The sequence below is a fragment of the Mizuhopecten yessoensis genome, unplaced genomic scaffold (genome assembly GCF_002113885.1).
Source record: "Mizuhopecten yessoensis strain PY_sf001 unplaced genomic scaffold, ASM211388v2 scaffold8469, whole genome shotgun sequence".
NCBI lineage: Eukaryota > Metazoa > Mollusca > Bivalvia > Pectinida > Pectinidae > Mizuhopecten > Mizuhopecten yessoensis.
This window is the reverse complement of record NW_018407563.1, coordinates 326,761-348,885: the sequence shown is the minus strand read 5'-3', so window position 1 is coordinate 348,885 and position 22,125 is coordinate 326,761. Positions and strand designations below refer to the sequence as shown.

The window sequence follows — 22,125 nt, the reverse complement described above, 5'->3', positions numbered from 1 at the left end:
GTTCCCAGACTTGATCACACAACATCTCACAGTATTTACCAGTACTTACTCTGTGATATATGTAACGTTCCCAGACTTGATCACACAACATCTCACAGTATTTACCAGTACTTACTCTGTAGTATATGTAACGTTCCCAGACTTGATCACACAACATCTCACAGTATTTACCAGTACTTACTCTGTGATACATTTAACGTTCCCAGACCTGATCAAACATCTCACGGTATTTACCAGTACTTACTCTGTAGTATATTTAACGTTCCCAGACTTGATCACACAACATCTCACAGTATTTGACAGTACTTACTCTGTGATATATGTAACTTTCCCAGAATAGATCACACAACATCTCACAGTATTTACCAGTACTTACTCTGTGATATATGTAACGTTCCCCGACTTGATCACACAACATCTCCCCATTTCTGTGCTGTTTGACTTCTGGCATGTCAGAGAACTATTCCTTTGACAACTGTGGGGGAAACATATCTGAAAATGAAATAAATAATGAATAATATCAAAATGGAACATTATGTATTGATGTAATTTAACAAATCAATCTACAAGTTACTATTTTGAGTATGTTGAATAAAATACTTTCATACTAGTATGTTTACTATTAGAAGGCATGGTAGTCTAGTGTGAGGAAGCCAGGCACGTGACCTCAGGGTTGCAGGTTCGAGTCAGGACACAGCATACTCCAACAATGTAAGAGGTTTTACGCGGCGAAAAACTTTTGACAGGCGCCGTGTAACGAGGTCGCAGTCGGCAAAATCATATCCGATTGAAAAAAGGCCGACCAGGGGCCTCTCATGTTATGGGAGTAGACACAGCACTGTTTTGTGTAGTAGAGCAAGATACTTTACTCCGCTTGTTCCAGTCTACTCAGCTGTAAATGAGTATGTGGTTGGGCAGTGCTAGAATTGTTGAATGCTATCTGTGAGTACCGATATGGCAGCACCGGCTGTATGCTCCCCAGGGAGTTGAGAAAGATATTGGCTGGTTGCAAAGGCCCTATAACCACGGATAATAATTTGTGAACCATTTAGTGACGACCTATGAACTAGGTTGTGATAAAGCGGTATATGAGAACCTCAAATTATTATTATTACTATTCACTTACATCTGTACATGCATAGTAAGATATTCTAATTTATCTACCTACACATCATCAGTAATAAATCTACAATTTATTTTCATGGGTCCTTTTCAACTGTATTGCTAAATACAATGGCCCAGTAATGTATTTCCAGAAATTCTATGAGACCACTTAAAATTCTATGAGCATAGGACTCATACTTGCCAACACTTTTTGGACCCAAAAGGTGAGCATATTCAACCAGTGAATTTCTTAAACCGTTCTTTTTTCCCTGGAGATCTGATGATTTCACCTGAAAGAACAGCCCAAACGATGCCATTTAAAAGTGATACTTTTTTCCCTAGGGCGTACAATTTATGCTTTTAATTCTGAGCATGCGTAATCCCCCCCACTCCAGCTGGGAAATTTCAGAAAGTTGGCAAGTATGACCTGGACTTTAATTTATCACTGCACATTTACAAAATAGTAAATGACAGGTGACCACCGACCACCTTTATCTATTAGATAGTTAATTAAGTTCACCTCACCGAGGGGGCAATGTCAATATTCAAGGGAATTCAAATGCAAAGGGGTTAATTGGTTGAGTTTATACAAGCAGACATATCTCGAGCAGGCATATGTTGTTAGGCAAACCCATGTCTTTGATACCAGGACCATAGAAATATAATTGCAACAAGAAATTGCAGCAAAGCTGCCGGACACCAAACCTTTTTATCAAAAAGGACTCACTGGAGGTCAAACAACCACAAGGGAACGGATTCTGCATACTAGAATCTATTTTAATTATAATTATGCAAATTGTTAATGGCATTAATTTTGTCGTTCAGAATATTCCGTTCACGCTCAATATCCTTTCATTTTGCACTATCGTCACTCAATAATTGTCCCACAGCACGCAAATATACAGTTTTAACCACACGTTTAGGCCTAAATGTCAATGATTCGGTAATAACATCATCTTTTGAGAGAGAGAAGCCGGGACATAAGATGATTTACATAAAATATCATTTATACCTTTTGGCAAAATTGCAGAAAGTTTTGCAAATATTTCTTTTGACAATGTACCTATTTTGGATAAAATATCAACCGTCTTCTAGGTTAAAGCGTCAATTTGGTTGTTATCACATACCAGTATTGATTTTATACAAGTGAAATAAATATATCATATTGAACTGGAAAACTGTGAAATTTTCTATTTCTAACACTTTGTCACGTGGCACAGATATTGCTTCATCAGAAAAGCGTGGGAATGTGTAGCGTTATTTTTGACGCCAAGTTGTAATGACGTCACGCTTAACAACAATACAGAGCGCCATTTTGAATGGGTTTTCACTGTTATTTTGTCGTTGCTTGTATTATCTGGTAAGATTTCCAGACAAAAATGATATAAATTGTGTAGTTATGCAAAACAATTATGTAATAATGTATACTGCAAAGGTAGACAACACAACCACTTAGTCTTACGCCACTTCATCTTAACTTGAAACTGAAAATCTACGCAGAGAATATAATGTACCATTCAGATTGGACAATACTAAGAGTGAAGTTTTTACCTGTGAAGTTATTATGTTTCGTTTATTTCATTGCATTAAAGATATGTTTTTATCAAATGTAAAATTCATGATATTCACTAGTAAACTGTAATAAATACCGATACCGAAGGGTTTACCATCAAAGAAATTGTTGTAGACAGTATGCAGCCTCAATTTCCCAGAAGGCTTTCACGCATGCATGGGAAGCAATGGAAGAGGACAATGTGTTTACAGATCAAACCCTGGGGCGCTTGCAGGTTTGAAAAAAATAATGCAAATATATCTTATACATGAACCTGATAACATTAATTATATATTGTGATATATTTGTTGACTTGTTATAACTTGTTGTAACTTTTTATTCAAACCAAATGAAATTGAATTGTATATATATATCAGCACTATAAGGTTCGGAGGGTAGATTGAGGTGGGGGGGTTGAAGTAGAAAATGTGAGCAGAATTCTAGCGCATTTGAAGAGATTGGAACGAGATTAGTGAATTGGTACTCAACCACATCAGACAAATATTGTCTTGTCTTTCAGATCTAATTCAACAGCAATCAAAACAATCATTAAAGCTATTTAAATGGAAAGAGAATTAGGCGAACTCAAGAGTGAAGCAGGCGTACAACACGGAGTTCTACTGAGACAGATTGAAAGTAGTCTGTTGTCAGTTGTAGTGAAAGTTTTAAGATTTACATTAAAATGCTTACATCTTTTGTGCCGAAACCTGAACTTAATCCAATTAAAACAAAACCTATCACGTATAATATGCCTATATGAAATGAAAACGCCATTGTGTAGAGGGGTTCTCTATTTCTTTAGGACGCGGGCTTCCTCTCTATTCAGTCACATGAACGTAAACACTACAAACTACAAAAAAAGACTTCCCTCAAGGGAGCTTACTCTTACCTATTTGATAAGTTTAGGTAGAACGTCACTAATGATTTACAATATGCAAACACCTTTATTTACCGTATAATTTGCATTTTTAACTACCGATTTTCATCTCAGTTTAAAGATTATATCAGACATCTATGGCAAGCCGTTTTAACATTTAACACTATTTCAACTTAAGGGCTTAAGTGTCACATTTTTGAAACCCGCAGCTATTTCAAATGTTTTCCCCAATTACTATTATATATATATATGTAAGATATGATACATATAATTCTGGCAAAACATTTTTAGTCCCCTACCAACAAAGTTGGAGGCGACTAAACACCGACTTCTAGGTTTGTAGTCTGTCAGTCACACTACAGTTTTCAGACTTTTTAAACACTTAAACCAAATGATTTTATTTTTGGTATGTACGCCTATAATTTTGTTACAGATCAAGTTTGAGTTTCACACTGATCAGATTTTATTTGCCAAAAAATGCTCAAGAGTCTCCGGTGTGGTATCTTTCAAAGGCTTTCGAAAAATCAAGAAGGACGGCATTGACTTTGTCTCCATGGTTAAGGCTCCTAGCTATGTCATCTATGGTGAGGATTAGCTGTTTTTTACATTATCACCCTTTCATAAATACATGCTGGAAGTCTGACAGCAAGTTGTGGCAATGGAGATGGTTGAGAACAGCAGTGTAGTAGGCCCTATCCTTGCGTCTGGGCAGCTGCTTGATATGCCTGGTGATGGAAGGCTGACTGAATCTGATGGAAGTAAGATTGGATGGGACAAGATCCAAGAGCTGTTGACTGTATATCTTAAAAGCAAGCCAAAGGGTGTTCACATTGCTGTCTCCATGGTGCTGCTCTGTGAAGGCCACGGCAAGCTGGTCGGCAGTGTCCTGTATAAGGACTTCATCAGCTTTGTCCCACAATTGGGTTCTTCTCTGTACAGGACCCTGGTATGCTGCCTTGATGTTTGAGAGGGTCAGAGCTATGTCATGATCCATGGGTTTGCAGACATTATCTAAGGATGGACGATTTGTTAGGAATTTGTCCAGGATGTTATTGTCCCTAGTTGGAAACTCAACTATCTGCTCTATGTTACTCAGGGAACTGGAGTAACTGCTACCCTGTTCCCAGAGTACTGGAGTAACTGCTACCCAGTTCCCAGTGGAACTGGAGTAACCGCTACCCAGTTCCCAGTTTATGTTGGTAGGTTGGCGTCTCCTGTTATCCAAATAGTAGAGTTAGTGTTGGATTGGACAGAATCTTCTATGTATACTCAGTGTTGTTGTTTGTTGGTCTGTAGATTGTAGATGATGAATAGTGTGTTGTTATCATTGCAGGTGATATTAACAGCAACCCTTTCTGTGTTATTATCATAGATAATACTTCAAGGGGTGGTAACTTTAGCAGCAATAATAACTTCGCCGTAGCCTGATGATCTGTCACGCCTAGCAACAACATGGTGACTACTGGGAAACAACTCTGAACCAAACATATCGGGTTTAACCATGTTTCTGTGCCAACGATGATGTCTGGGTCGACACTGTCAATTAAGTTACACAGTTCTTCTCTCTCGTTACATATACTTTGGAAGTTGACTGTAAGGACGTTTAGGTTGTTTCTATATTCCTTATGTATCGCATTCCGGAGTGGAGATGAAGAGTAGGTTGCCTGTCCCGGATGTACAAAGAACGTTTAGACATTTATTGTTTTGTAGAAAGTAAGCACTACAGCTCAATCAACATCCTAGAAATTCAACGGATTACAGTATACAGGGAACTTTTCGCCAAGACAAATTTTGGCCTTTCACTTGTTACCGCCATGTCCGCCCATAGTTGATTTCGCCCTGAAAATCTAATAACTATATAGGGTATGCTGTTAATTTATTTGCGCTGTTATGATAAATTCGCCCTTATTTTGAAGGGCGAAAAAGGCGAAAATCGAAATGGCGGAAATTTCCCGGTACATTATGTACTCTTCTGTTCTCTGCACCCCTGGAATATGTCATGGCAAAATCGAAGGCTCCGTTTATGACCACCTTTTGGATAATGAATGTAAAAGTGATTCTTTGGTGTACATCGATAGAATCCTGTGACAACGTAACGGTAAATTGTCAGGCTATGACATTGGGTGTCCTTCCGATTTTATCTTCAAAGTGCATGTATCAGCCGAGAGATTTCGAAAATATTTTTACCTAAAACCAATTAAATAGCTAACATCGTGCTTTTCTTTTTGGTTCAAGACATATTTCAGGGGTGCAGAAGAGTTACGTGAGCGTAACCCATGGACTTTCGAGGATGGTCAATCAAGTACTATGGTGTGCCTAGTGTAGCGTGTTTATCTCGTCTCAAGCTAATCGTTCGCCGTCAAAACTACATTTTATTGTGGTTGGCAATGAATAGCTGGCGTAGTGTGAATTAAATGCTGTACCTGTTGATGTGGAAGACGGTTATACATTCTCTGTAATGTTGGTACATGATGTAGGGGTTATTATGTTCTAAGATTGGAAGTGCTTCATCTTTGGCGGTTTGCTTTTCCTTACCACAATAATTGTAGGAATACATTTTAGCCCGAAGTCAAACAAACTCCTTGATTTTCGTCTTTCATTTCCCCTAACACTTCACTGCAGCACTTTACAACAAATTGTTGATTTGATAATTGAATGTCAAACAGGTTCAGGATCTCAAACATATCAGCATAGGTGTCTTCTGTTTGTGTCACATTGGTTCGGGTTGTTTTGGTCTTATTTTGTTAAACGTCCTTTTAACAGCTAAGGTCATTTACGAACATGTCTCCAGGTATTACGCGTATGCGTGCATGTTTGTATGTGTGCCGGAGACAGGGTATGTTGGTGTAAGGCATTCCGTCCGGTCACATTATGCTGACAACGGGTGAACTAGTTGTTGCCATTTCCCCAAATGCTGAACATTAAGCAGGGAATAACAACTACCATTTTTTAGGACTTTGCATGGTCCCAGCCTGGGGACAGAACCCATTGCCTTCCTCACCTTGGCGAACGCTCAATATTCAAACCAAAAGTGAGGTATTGCCAAACAAGGAGCTAGGAAATAAAAGGTAGTTAGAAGTAGACAGAAATAAAAAGATCCCAAATATTGCAATGGGTGCAGCAAATTTATTTTGAGAGTTTTTGTGTCCCCAAGAGGAGAGCACAAAAGCAAATCCCCAATTCAATTCTACAGGGGGTTCACACTTTAGTCGCCTCATACGATACTTTCCTTAGGTAACTTCGGGTTTATTCTTTATCGGTTCCTGCAGGCGTTGTCACATAGGTGGGATACCGGTTCTGTAAATGAAAGTTTCGTATTCTGTCCATAGTTCATATATATATATATATAATAGTTTTGGATATTTCCAATATGTTAAATCATACGTAGACGAGGCGGTAACGTCACAAGTTGATTTTCTGTATTTGTATACCAATTAAGTCTTTATTAAAGATTCTACAGTCTTGTAAAGATTGTCTGGCACAATATTCGCAAAGTTTGTGTGTGTGTGATTTAAAAAATAATAATTGAGTACTTATCTAAAATCATAATCTAAAAATCGGCTAGAAGGTGTATGGAACAAATTGGTTATAAAATAAAGCTTACCCGGCTTTATTTGGGGAACTAGTTTAATTTTGGGCTAATTTGGATTTTGCAATATTATGTAATCATTTGCAAATTATGAACTCTGTCAATTTGAACGCTGAAATAACCAGATTTCATATCTTGCGACTCCATACAGATAATAGCCTGACTCCACTCTCCAGACAGTGTCATTTCCAACAAAATGTCTTTACCTAATCATACAAGACCGTTCACTTCCTCAAGTTTATGTCAGTGAGATATGTGTGACGTGTCTGCAATATAAAAAGTACAAACTATCGTTAGAAGCTGTAATTAGTCCGACACTGTTCTAGAACAGACGACAATTTGGCGGTAGTGACTTTCGGTTAACGATGCGACGACTTGAAGAGACGCCGTTTGATCATATCTACAATCGATACTTGACACATAGGTGTACTATTGACACGTCTATTAATGACGATCGGTACTTAACACCAGGGTGTAATGTAAACACGTGCTGTTGAAATGTGGGTGAATGTACTATTAACATGTGAGTGTGCTGCTAACACGTGAGTGTACTGTTAACATTTGAGTGTACTGTTAACATGTGAATGTACTGTTAACATGTGAGTGTACTATTAACACGTGAGTGTTCTGTTAACCCGTGAGTGTATTGTTAACATGTGAGTGTATTGTTAACACGGGAGTGTTTTGTTAACATTTGAGTGTACTGTTAACATGTGAATGTTCTGTTAACTTTGGAGTGTATTGTTAACACGTGAGTTTATTGTTAACAGGTGAGTGTATTGTTTACACGTGAGTGTACTGTTAACATGTGAGGGTATTGTTAACACGTGAGTGTTTTGTTAACATTTGCGTGTACTGTTAACATGTGAATGTTCTGTTAACTTTGGAGTGTATTGTTAACACGTGAGTGTTTTGTTAACATTTGAGTGTACTGTTAACATTTGAGTGTATTGTTAACATGTGAGTGTTTTGTTAACATTTGAGTGTACTGTTAACATGTGAGTGTATTGTTAACACGTGAGTGTACTGATGACACGTGAGTGTATTGTTAACACGTGAGTGTATTATTAACACGTGATTGTATTGTTAACACGTGAGTGTATTGTTAACATGTGAGGGTACTGTTAACACGTGAGTGTACTGTTAACACGTGAGTGTATTGTTAACACGTGAGTGTACTGATGACACGTGAGTGTATTATTAACACGTAATTGTATTGTTAACACGTGAGTGTATTGTTAACATGTGAGTGTACTGTTAACACGTGAGTGTACTGTTAACACGTGAGTGTATTGTTAACACGTGAGTGTATTGTTAACATGTGAGTGTATTGTTAACACGTGAGCGTACTGATGACACGTGAGTGTATTATTAACACGTAATTGTATTGCTAACACGTGAGTGTATTGTTAACATGTGAGTGTATTGTTAACACGTGAGTGTACTGATGACACGTGAGTGTATTATTAACACGTAATTGTATTGCTAACACGTGAGTGTATTGTTAACATGTGAGTGTATTGTTAACACGTGAGCGTACTGATGACACGTGAGTGTATTATTAACACGTAATTGTATTGTTAACACGTGAGTGTACTGTTAACATTTGAGTGTACTGTTAACATGTGATTGCACTGTTGACACGTGAGTGTACTGTTAACACGTGAGTGTACTGTAAACACGTGAGTGTACTGTTCACATTTGAGTGTACTGTTAACACGTGATTGTATTGTTAACACGTGAATGTACTGTTAACATTTGAGTGTACTGTTAACACGTGATTGTATTATTAACATGTGATTGCACTGTTGACACGTGAGTGTACTGTTAACATTTGAGTGTACTGTTGACACATGATTGTATTGTTAACACGTGATTGTATTGTTAACATTTGAGTGTACTGTTAACATTTGAGTATACTGTTAACACATGATTGTATTGTTAACATGTGATTGTATTGTTAACACGTGAGTGTACTGTTAACATTTGAGTGTACTGTTAACACATGATTGTATTGTTAACACGTGATTGTATTGTTAACATTTGAGTGTACTGTTAACATTTGAGTATACTGTTAACACATGATTGTATTGTTAACACGTGATTGTATTGTTAACATTTGAGTGTACTGTTAACATTTGAGTATACTGTTAACACATGATTGTATTGTTAACACGTGATTGTATTGTTAACATTTGAGTGTACTGTTAACATTTGAGTATACTGTTAACACATGATTGTATTGTTAACATGTGATTGTATTGTTAACATTTGAGTGTACTGTTAACATTTGAGTGTACTGTTAACATGTGAGTGTTTTGTTTACACGTGATTGTATTGTTAACACGTGAGTATACTGTTAACACATGATTGTATTGTTAACACGTGATTGTATTGTTAACACGTGATTGTACTGTTAACATTTGAGTGTACTGTTAACACATGATTGTATTGTTAACACGTGATTGTATTGTTAACATTTGAGTGTACTGTTAACATTTGAGTATACTGTTAACACATGATTGTATTGTTAACACGTGATTGTATTGTTAACATTTGAGTGTACTGTTAACATTTGAGTATACTGTTAACACATGATTGTATTGTTAACACGTGATTGTATTGTTAACATTTGAGTGTACTGTTAACATTTGAGTATACTGTTAACACATGATTGTATTGTTAACATGTGATTGTATTGTTAACATTTGAGTGTACTGTTAACATTTGAGTGTACTGTTAACATGTGAGTGTTTTGTTTACACGTGATTGTATTGTTAACACGTGAGTATACTGTTAACACATGATTGTATTGTTAACACGTGATTGTATTGTTAACATGTGAGTGTACTGTTAACATTTGAGTGTACTGTTAACACGTGATTGTATTGTTAACACGTGAATGTACTGTTAACATTTGAGTGTACTGTTAACATGTGAGTGTTTTGTTTACACGTGAGTGTATTATTAACACGTGAATGTACTGTTAATATTTGAGTGTATTGTTAACACGTGAGTGTACTGTTAACATTTGAGTGTACTGTTAACACGTGATTGTATTGTTAACATGTGATTGTACTGTTAACATGTTAGTGCAATGTTAATAAGTCTGTTCTTTTTCTTAACATTTTCTTCAGGTTGGTGATTATGGATAGTGAAAAAAATCATGTAGCACAACAAAAGAGTGTGTATAAGCGCCGTTTCGATGACTAGTATGGTATGTACTCTGTTACCTAAGTGTACATAAAGGTGGACAATATGTACGAGTTTTCCACAAATCGATGTCGATTCGGCTATGCTGTAAGCTTATGCAAAATGAGTTGTTATATAGGTACCAAGATGACTCGATTCAGCTACGCTTTGTTTTGGTCATAGATGTGCGAGAGTCTATGAGCCCGATCATCTCGATTCAGAACTGGCCCACTGCGGCGTATCCAGATGACTTTCTTTATCTGCCGCTTCAACAGATTGATTGTTCTCTCTGTCTAATAACATGGAGTTATCCCAGTCAATCACATGATTTATCTGTGTGGCATGGTCTGTGATTGACGATTTATTGATCTGGGACTCCGACTGCTTCTTTTCTGATCTGGTGTATTTATTTTCCTCTTGGGTTTCCGTATCTTTCCGGTGTTCACCAAGGCGGACCCCAAATCGCCTTCCGGCCTCTCCAATTTGCGATGCGTCGTAGTTTTTGTACTGGTTGATGCAAAAAGAAACGTCACATATAATCACTTTTTGGTTGTGCTACATGAATCTTTTCACAATCCGGTTCTTACATCAGTGTACTATTAACACGTTGGAAAACTCTAAGAACAGGCGGTAACCCTTTATACTTTAATGCACTGTTATATGATATTCTTCAGCATGAATTGACATAGGTAGAAGATTTACAAAGGAAACTGTCTGTGGGATGATTGCTTACAGATAATTATTACAAAGATAACATTCTAGCTGTAAAAGGGAAGGTTTGAATACTTAAATTACGTCGCTAAGAGTCGCTCACATTGTGAGCGTTATATATGTCAGTACTAAAGATAGTGAAGGAGGACTTTTACATCGACGGTATTCTGGCTGCTGGTATAAAAGGAGATGAGGACAGTAGACTTACCCACTATGTGTGTACTACATAGAAAACATCGATGTTTTCAGTGAAAAAACCCCATCGATGTTTTAAGTAAAAAAGAAAACATCGATGTTTTCAGTGAGAAAGGAGAGAAAACATCGATGGTTTCAGTGAGAAAGGAGAGAAAACATCGATGTTTTCAGTGAGAAAGGAGAAAAAACATCGTTCGAAGAAAAAAGGTAGTTTATTCGTCTGTTATTTCTACAAGAAGCATATATGAGTAAACATGTATTTATATATTATAACTGAGTATAATTCATGCATTTCCCAGAGTGATACAAACACATAACAACAACATCCTGATAAATCATCTAGTTATTGATAACAAAACCCTGCTGTATTAATACTGTCAAACAAGTCATAATCTGTGAGGAAAATATAACAAAATCAAGTATAGTAAATTTGTGCATGTGTGAGGAGATGATAAGTAAAGGAAGGACACTGTGTCTTGAATTTCTTAATTAGGAGGATTCGAAAATAGAAATTGCTTATCATCACGATTACAACAATAGTTATTAATTGTGAGAACAATTTAGTTCACCTGACAACTTAATGGCTATTACAAATATATAATTACTTATTTTGATTATACTTCAGCATTTATTTTTTCCAACTTAACAACATATAATTGAATTAATTCCTTGTGGTGTACATTTCCTGAAAGCAAACTTCATCGATACGAATGCATTCTGTGTAATGACACAAACGTATTGCTAAATAGAGAGTGACTTCCAGCCCCGTCACCGTGTCGGGCTGGAATAAACAAATAACATGAATACAAATACAGATAAAAATCCACCATTGTGTTGTGCTATAGAAAGAGAAATACTTTGTATATATGGAATACAGAGTAACATTCCGACCCCGCCAGCATGGAAAACAAAATAACAGAAATAAGACGATAGTACATGCAGATATTCACAACACATACAGTATCATATTACAAACAATGCTGATATTTTCACTTTCGAACAATTATCTACTGCGCCATCATGGTTTATGATATAGCCTACTGCGCCATCATGGTTTATGATATAGCCTACTGCGACATCATGGTTTATGATATAGTCTACTGTGTCATCATGGTTTATGATATAGCCTACTGCGACATCATGGTTTATGATATAGCCTACTGCATCATAGTTTATGATATAGCCTACTGCAACATCATAGTTTATGATATAGCCTACTGCATCATAGTTTATGATATAGCCTACGACATCATGGTTTATAATATAGCCAACTGCATCATAGTTTATGATATAGCCTACTGCATCATAGTTTTTGATATAGCCTACTGCATCATAGTTTATGATATAGCCTACTGCAACATCATAGTTTATGATATAGCCTACTGCATCATAGTTTATGATATAGCCTACTGCAACATCATGGTTTATTACCCAATAGTCTATATAAATCATAATTAGTCATTTTTGACTGTTTCTGGCCTTTTGTCCAATTTCGGCTGTAGGGGGGAAACAATCAAAACTGTTTTCCCGGTCGGAGCGAACTGTTACCCGGCGCGAATTCGATGCGCAGAAATCCCCCCTCGAGATGATAGTTTTGACTGTTTCACCCCTACAGCCAAAATTGAACAAAAAGCCAGAAACAGTATACAATTGTTTCATGGTTATTTTGGGAACAGTCAAAACTATCATCCCGAGGTAGGGGAAAGTCCTGGGGAACTGTTTGCCCGAGGCCGCTAGGTTCCCCAAATAGCCATGAAACAATTGTATACTGTTTCTGGCTTTTTGTTAAATTTTGGCTGTAGGGGTGAAACAGTCAAAACTTTTTTCCCGGTCAGAGCGAACTGTTACCCGCAGAAATCCCCACTCGCGACCCCCGTTCAAGCGTTTCGGTGACTGCAACTTAGTGTTATTGGTTTAATACTAATACTAACATGTATTTGGTAATAAAACAATTGTTTCTTGGCTATTTGGGGAACAGTCAATACTACCATCCCTCGGTAGCGGACCCTTTGGAACTGTTTGCCCTCGGCCTGGCGGCCTCGGTCAAACAGTTCCCCAGGTCTCCCCCTACCTCGGGATGCCATGAAGCAATTGTATATTGTGCTAAAGCCTACTACGACATTTCAGTTTATGATATACCCTACTACGACATCATGGTTTATGATATAGCCTACTGCATCATAGTTTATGATATAGCCTACTGCATCATAGTTTATGATATAGCCTACGACATCATGGTTTATGATATAGCCAACTGTATCATAGTTTATGATATAGCCAACTGTATCATAGTTTATGATATAGCCTACGACATCATGGTTTATGATATAGCCTACGACATCATGGTTTATGATATAGCTAACTGCATCATAGTTTATGATATAGCCTACTGCATCATAGCTTATGATATAGCCTACTGCAACATCATAATTTATGATATAGCCTACTACGACATCATAATCTATGATATAGCCTACTACGACATCATAATCTATGATATAGCCTACTACGACATCATAAACTATGATTAGTTTATGATATAGCCTACTGCATCATGGTTTCTGATATAGCCTACTGCATCAAAGTTTTTGATATAGCCTACTACGACATCATGGTTTATGATATAGCCTACTACGACATCATGGTTTATGATATAGCCTACTACGACATCATAGTTTATGATATAGCCTACTGCGTCATCATGCTTTATGATATAGCCTACTGCAACATCATAATTTATGATATAGCCTACTACGACATCATAGTTTATGATATAGCCTACTGCAACATGGTTTATGATATAGCCTACTGCAACATAGTTTATGATATAGCCTACTGAAACATGGTTTTTTGATATAGCCTACTGAAACATGGTTTATGATATAGCCTACTGCAACATGGATTATGATATAGCCTACTGCATCATAGTTTATGATATAGCCTACTGAAACATGGTTTTTTGATATAGCCTACTACGACATCTTAGTTTATGATATAGCCTACTGAAACATGTTTTTTTGATATAGCCTACTACGACACCTTAGTTTGTGATATAGCCTAATGCATCATGGTTTTTGATACAGCCTACTGGATCAAAGTTTTTGATATAGCCTACTGCAACATGGTTTATGATATAGCCTTCTGCATCATAGTTAATGATAAAGCCTACTACGACATCTTAGTTTGTGATATAGCCTACTACGACATCATGGTTTTTGATACAGCCTACTGGATCAAAGTTTATGATATAGCCTACTGCAACATGGTTTATGATATAGCCTACTGCAACATAGTTTATGATATAGCCTACTGAAACATGGTTTTTTGATATAGCCTACTGAAACATGGTTTATGATATAGCCTACTGCAACATGGATTATGATATAGCCTACTGCATCATAGTTTATGATATAGCCTACTGAAACATGGTTTTTTGATATAGCCTACTACGACATCTTAGTTTATGATATAGCCTACTGAAACATGGTTTTTTGATATAGCCTACTACGACATCTTAGTTTGTGATATAGCCTACTGCATCATAGTTTATGATATAGCCTACGACATCATGGTTTATGATATAGCCTACTGCAACATAGTTTATGATATAGCCTACTGAAACATGTTTTTTTGATATAGCCTACTACGACTCCTTAGTTTGTGATATAGCCTAATGCATCATTGTTTTTGATACAGCCTACTGGATCAAAGTTTTTGATATAGCCTACTGCAACATGGTTTATGATATAGCTTACTGCATCATAGTTTATGATAAAGCCTACTGCATCATAGTTTATGATATAGCCTACTGCATCATGGTTTCTGATATAGCCTACTGCGACATCATAAACTATGATATAGCCTACTGCGACATCATGGTTTATGATATAGCCTACTGCGACATCATAGTTTATGATATAGCCCACTGCGACATCATAGTTTATGATATAGCCTACTGCAACATAGTTTATGATATAGCCTACTGCAACATAGTTTATGATAGTGTTTACTACGACATCATGGCTTATGATATAGCCTACTGTACAAATGTATGGCATACACTATGGTGACACTGTCATTTATGGAAGATAAACATATCTAAGTAAATTAGTAAAATGTTTTTTTGACAGAAGCAAGTGACTTCGTGTAACTCAATGTTTAGGTGACATCACCGAGTAAATCATAATAGTGAAAAACGACACACATGGTAATATTAAGTGGATAAAATTGCTATGAGGAGCAACATGCATATTAATACCGCACGACTTCTTGTGACAGTATTGTCCATAGCAGACCAGACTAAGTGAAAACGTCAGGTAAATGGTCATTTTTTAACCATTAGTCGATCAAGTATAAAAATCATATACATTTTATAATCAATTTATAACAATGTTTGGTACGTAACAGGACACAGACAACATCAATATCTTTTAGTCATGAATATTGTACGGACAGTTATTTCCGACATAAATTTACTGTACACTGTACAATCATTTTATATGAATAATATAATATGAAAACGAACACAACCAAAAAAGTACAAAAATAACCAAGTACCCCCAAACACTTGCTGATGTAGATTCAATCAGCAGTCCATTGTCACACTGAAATCGTTAGCCAATCAGAAGTCCTCTGTCACACTGTAAACATAAGCCAATCAGAAGTCCGTTGTCATACTGAAAGCATCAGCCAATCAGAAGTCAGTTGTCATACTGAAATCATCAGCAAATCAGAAGTCCGTTGTCATACTGAACTCATCAGCAAATCAGAAGTCTATTGTCTTCTGAAATTATCAGCCAATCAGAAGTCCGTTGTCATACTGAACTCATCAGCCAATGAGAACTGACGAAATGTGTACATCCGTTCCTTCTCCAAAGCTAAGCGCCGATTACAAACAATGTGCTGATGGCTGTTTATTACTACCAGTAATCTACCGTATTCTGACAACAGTTGGAGAGGAATGACCGGAGGACATACAGCCTGCCTTCATAACGTCATATCTCTGTCGAGTTACAAGGGATTGTCCAACTGAACAAGACAAGCGACAAGAATGGAAACAAAACAATGTATGTTTGTAATATTTTCTTTTCAAACAGAGATTATATTATAACAACAAAATAACACAAATTACTCAACATAAATAAAAAAAACATATATAAAAGATGATTTACATTATAAAAATATTCTCTAAACAATAGCAATACACTTATAGCTAAACAACAAACACAACTTTAAGAATACTCAATGTAGATTTTTCGTCAACGATAATGTACGCTTAAATTTTGTCAACGATTAAATCATCTCCTAGACGAACTGACATCCTCTTAATTGAATTCAAAAGGTACTTAGATGAAAATGGTTGTGTAAATTAATCCATTTTTCTCGATGGTTTTATAAATCAACTGATTCACGGGGATTTTGAACTCACGTAATGGAATAACTTCAATTTAAGGATCGCTGTCCCACTGCCCGTTGTTTTTTCGTATATACAGAAGCGGCCCCTTAAACTCGTGTAGGATATAACTGTAGCATTGTTGGCCAGGGCACTTTCGTTGACCAGGTAGCTAACTCGGTGAGAACGACAGTTTACCAATCTGAGGCCCAAAGTTCGAAACGCGGTCTAGACCAGCTGAACTTCATACTCAGATTACTGTGGTTGATTATGTTTTGTTTATTTTTTCCTTTATTATTTTTACATAAAACTCTTGCAATGTATGGTTTTCTTTTCTGAAATGATTTATCAAAACTGCAGTAATGCTATAAATACAGTTGTTGGTAGTGGTACGGGGATCCTTAATGTCCATTGATCTATAACGACTGAATGCATATAACCGCGAGATATTTGGATTTGTTTGACTGATTAACCGTGTAGATAAACCAACGGAGTACTACATTGACAATACTAAATAATACTTTTAACAAGAAGACATTACATTTGTTTTCTCAAATAGTGATAGGAAATATAGAAAACAAATAATTACAGTATTTTCATGGTCAAGTAATGCTTAAACCTCTTCACTTCATATCAAATACGATAGTAGTGAAATGAAAAATAAATGGCTAATTTATAAGAGACAAACGTTTCGAAAGCAAAGAGGGACTGTAAAATGGACATCGAGAACATTTGCCAAGCTTCATTACGACCTTGCTTACCCGTTATAATGTTATGTTGATGACGACTGACAAAGCGCAATATTTGGGAATTTTACTATTTAAAATCTCGCAAATAATGTCAGGTCACTTTTCTGGCGAGAAGTTGACACATTTCCGTTCATCCGGAATCACGCAGTATCCTAATTACTTGAACAAAAAATCACTTTGTTCAGTTCTTGGTAGGATAATATTTTCCCGGAACAGCAGAGCCTGTATCTAACATGACTGACATTTTTTATTTGCCCGGTGTCCGTAGTTTTACTGTCGCAGACAAATAAAAGATACACATTATATCGGTTAAATGACACCATCACATGTACAACATGTCTCCTATACCTAGTCAATTAACATCAGAGGCAGCAGCACGGTAACGACCCACCATCTACACGATTAGACTGTCTGGATGGTAAAACGGCTCACCATTTCTATCCGGGAACGACATAGTGTCTAGGCTGTATACATTATTACAGTGACAAGCAGACAGCTTGGACAATGATGGACCGGACATTTCTGGTCAGTTTGCGATGCGAGAACAACTCTTTATTGCATTCCAGGACAGTGTCTGCCAGCTTGATGGCCATACAAGATGCACAAATGGTATTCTGCGACACCAAATTATCAATAATTGAATTACATGTATTTTATGTGTGTGGAAATATATATAAAAATATTCAACAGTATGGAACACACATGAATCATCAACTTTCTAATCCAATCCGTGTACAGCACACAGCTAATACTAAGGATATTGCCAGGAGGACGCTGTGTATATGTAAAGACAGGCTACTGGCGGAACAGATACAGCCTGATTCGTCCATCAGAGGTAGAAATGTGTTCCAAAACGCCATCTTTCTCGGCTTGAAGTTGGGGTGGGCCTGGATGTTAAGTTTTTCCTCGTCCAGTAGGAGGCGATTGATGGACCGGGTGGACGTGTTGTAGATTAGGTAGGGGGTCTCCCCGTCCAGGGTCAGGAATCTGAAATCCAATAATGTCCTTCACATAAAAAAAGTAACAAGAGAAACTCTTCATATACAGTTTGTAATATGAGAAATTATTGATCAAAACACAATGGCCGCCATTATTAGGTATCTCAAAAGCTGAGCTTAATGTGAATATACCACAATCAAAGATAAGGGATGCTGATATATAACAAAAATTCATTGTAAATATAAACACAATGTTGGTTGAGTACAGATTTATATGATACGGTAAAAGTAGAAACTATCACGCCGCGGAAATTCTCGCGACTTGCGCGATGAGTAAATTAGCAAGAAACATCCATACGTATATCTATAAAGACCATAAAATTATAGATCTATATGGAATAGGTAGTTTTCAGAACCATTGCGTATGGGGGAAACTCCACACAAACATCATTTTAAAAAGTCGTATCACGCACATTTCCACACGCTAGAATTGTCACTTTTACAGTAGAAGAGATACTTGTAGCCATCGTCGCGAACATTCAAGGGGAGTACCGGCTACTTCAGTCTGATCACACTAAATATCACAATATACATATGTGACGTTAGTGAATCAACATAATATCTATATGTCACTAATTATTGTAAAATAAATAAGCTGTAAGTATGAATACCATTTGTCCGTCGTTAACATCTAAATGCTTTTGTTTATTCCACATAACTTGAAATTCAATATACCGCAAACTCCCTGTTTTCAGCTTCATGTCTTGAGACTTTCCTACAGTATGGGAATACTCATCACCAACTTACCAAGGTTCCACATGTCTATTATAATGTACTAACGTTCTTGTTTTTGATTTACATGCCAAAACTGAATCACCAGTCTCGGGCCTGTTTTCAGCATTAGGCCTTTTCTAGATGCACATATCTACAACCTGTTATAGGTATAAGGTCTTAACACGGAATTGTATATATGTATCAGGTTTTCCAAGAAATGCTATTCGAGCACCTGCTTTCATCATCAATGTTTTCTTTCCCTAGAACTGCTACTTTTAAGCCTGTTATAAGTATCGTGCTTTCCATACAACTGACGTTCGAACATATCAGATTTCCCCTTGAATCAGTACCTGTTCTCAACATAAGGTTATTATTAGAAAGATACGTCCTATCTTTACATATACATGTAGTTAGTTACCGGAGTGTTCTTACTAACTGTTTCAATACACACAGTAGACAGCTTTCAGTCGTAGTGACGACTGGTCCCGTATTCATGAAACCGTTTTTGTGCTCAAGTATGTATTTGAGCTCACACCAACTTTCTTGTAACTCTCTTAAATCAGGTGACACGGCCACAACTCGAATGTTAGCACTGTAAAGGTATTCAGCATTATATCATTGACACAATGTCAATCTTTTCTCACACGAACAAGAAGTTGGACTGCAGCCTAGATTTTGAGCATGAGACCGGTTTCATGGATACTTGTCCTCGTCTTTCTCTATTTTAGGTCATGTTATTACCTATACTGATCCAATTCGAGGTATTGACGTTGCAATTAATATTTTTCTTTCAACCCAAACCAAAGAATCGTCACCCGGAATATCTTTGCTTTATTAGGCATTTGTATTTACATTTATGATCGCCAAGTTACCTGGTACGATACTCGGAATAGGACATTCACAAAAAAACAAACAATTCTCCTTTATGTAAATTATAACTTGCTCTCTTCAAGTGGAATATGGAAAAATGGATACAGTAAGAACACGGGGATCTTTATAACTAACCTTTTAAAATCGGAACTAGACAAGAAATGAATACTATTTTGTCTTTGATAAACAACTATACGCTCTTCTTTATTTAAAATTCTATTGGACTACTTGAAATCATAGTAAAGTGGTGGTATTCCAAATGTATGTCGAAATTTCCCATACTGACAAAGAAGACTTGATATAAAATCAGGCTTATAATCTGTCATTCATACGTAAAACTATTTTAATATATAACTCCCCCTTCCCAATGCAGGGTGCATATCGACTCTTAAGATAATAAACCCCATATATTTACAACATTGAGTTCCCTAGCTACAATTCATTCACACACGAAATTCAGAAATCTTTTAAATATTCGCCCCCATTTTTTCTATTCAAATCCGCTCTTCTATTTACACAGTGAAGTTTGCCTTTCAGTCATTAGAGAGTCAGACAGACAGACGAACGGACGTCATACGCCATGCCACTGATTTTCTCACAAACATTTGGTATCATATAAGCAAAAATGAAGTTATTTGAAAACAAACAGTTACATTTACATAGTCTTGGTTAATCTAACAAGACATGGACCTAACAGGCACAATGATGCTTCTGTATCACCGCGATCGAGAACAAATATCAGTTTGTCTGATTTTTTAGAAAATTATTGTTATCAATCTTAACATAATCGTTTTTTTGTAAATCATTTCAATTTATGTTAAGTTGGTATGATTGCGAAAAGGAATTTGTTAACAGTTATAACGTTAAATAAAAGTACATAACTTTCTGTCGCATTAACTGTGCATGGAGAAACCCACTAAGATGACAGATAAGGTTATCAACATAAAACGGAAGTATGCTAAATGATTTATAACTAAGATAATCATATCTGCAGGAAAGAAGGTATGACTGAAAAATCGTGTCATATTTATCTTAAAATATATTCTCCTTTATGAAACACTATTAACATACTTCAAGATTTCGTTTTGTAATTGATTTCGACTCAAAAAGCTTTGCTAGTTTAAACCCCCAGTATTAAGCTAGTTTCAACCCCAGTATTTAGCTAGTTTCAACCCCCAGTACTAAGCTAGTTTCAACCCCCAGTATTAAGCTAGTTTCAACCCCCAGTATTAAGCTAGTTTCAACCCAAGTATTTAGCTAGTTTCAACCTCCAGTATTAAGCTAGTTTCAACCCTCAGTATTTAGCTAGTTTCAACCCCCAGTATTAAGCTAGTTTCAACCCCCAGTATTTAGCTAGCTTCAATCCCCAGTATTTAGCTAGTTTCAACCCCCAGTATTAATCTTGTTTCAACCCCCAGCATTAAGTTAGTTTCAACCCCCAGTATTTAGCTAGTTTCAACCCCCAGTATTAAGCTAGTTTCAACCTCCAGTATTTAGCTAGCTTCAATCCCCAGTATTTAGCTAGTTTCAACCCCCAGTATTATGCTTGTTTCAACCCCCAGTATTAAGCTAGTTTCAACCTCCAGTATTTAGCTAGCTTCAATCCCCAGTATTTAGCTAGTTTCAACCCCCAGTATTAAGCTAGTTTTAACCCCCAGTATTTAGCTAGCTTCAATCCCCAGTATTAAGCTAGTTTCAACCCTCAGTATTTAGCTAGCTTCAACCCCAGAATTCAGCTAGTTTCGACCACTAGTATTTAGCTAGCTTCAACCCCAGTATTTAGCTAGTTTCAACTCCAGTATTTAGCTAGCTTTAACCAAAGTATTTAGCTAGTTTCAACCCCTATTTAGCTAGTTTCAACCCCCAGTATTTAGCTAGTGTCGACCCCAGTATTTAGATAGTGTAAACCCCAGTATTTACACGGTTTCTACACACCCATGCTTTACGAAGTTGCTCCATAGCGTCATCACTGTTCGACTGGCCTGTTTGTCTGTCTCGCTATAAGTGTAAAGAGGGTGTCCGACCAGGGGAGCACCGAATAGGTAAAACAGGTCACGACCGTGCGGGACACCTGTTAATGGACAAAAATACAATCATGTTAAATAGAGGAAACAACACAGAGTTCATCATCATTTTTTCGAAAACATATTTCATAGTTATATGAACGATTAACCATACTATT

The 22,125-nt window shown here is 36.7% G+C and overlaps 3 protein-coding genes across 3 annotated transcripts in view; 1 reads left to right on the top strand and 2 right to left on the bottom strand.

Annotated features, from left to right (window-relative positions):
* Positions 1 to 3,509, bottom strand: part of LOC110456037 (all-trans retinoic acid-induced differentiation factor-like) — a 9,181-nt gene extending 5,672 nt beyond the window's left edge. Inside the window, exons 1-2 of the mRNA XM_021506562.1 lie at positions 3,347 to 3,509; positions 377 to 492 (exon numbers count right to left, since the gene is read on the bottom strand). Coding sequence (XP_021362237.1) covers positions 377 to 492; positions 3,347 to 3,430 — 200 coding nt within the window. The 5' untranslated portion in view covers positions 3,431 to 3,509. The remainder of the gene's footprint in view (positions 1 to 376; positions 493 to 3,346) is intronic.
* A 7,919-nt stretch (positions 3,510 to 11,428) lies between these two features.
* LOC110456017 lies at positions 11,429 to 13,751 on the top strand. Its single transcript, XM_021506530.1, has 2 exons — positions 11,429 to 12,636; positions 13,371 to 13,751. The coding sequence occupies exons 1-2, from the start codon at positions 12,241 to 12,243 to the stop codon at positions 13,749 to 13,751; spliced, it is 777 nt and encodes a 258-aa protein (XP_021362205.1). The 5' UTR covers positions 11,429 to 12,240.
* Positions 13,752 to 16,356: 2,605 nt separating this feature from the next.
* LOC110456018 (carboxylesterase 5A-like) overlaps positions 16,357 to 22,125 on the bottom strand; it is a 68,451-nt gene continuing 62,682 nt past the window's right edge. The window contains exons 10-11 of the mRNA XM_021506531.1: positions 21,879 to 22,014; positions 16,357 to 18,348 (exon numbers count right to left, since the gene is read on the bottom strand). Coding sequence (XP_021362206.1) covers positions 18,072 to 18,348; positions 21,879 to 22,014 — 413 coding nt within the window. The 3' untranslated portion in view covers positions 16,357 to 18,071. The remainder of the gene's footprint in view (positions 18,349 to 21,878; positions 22,015 to 22,125) is intronic.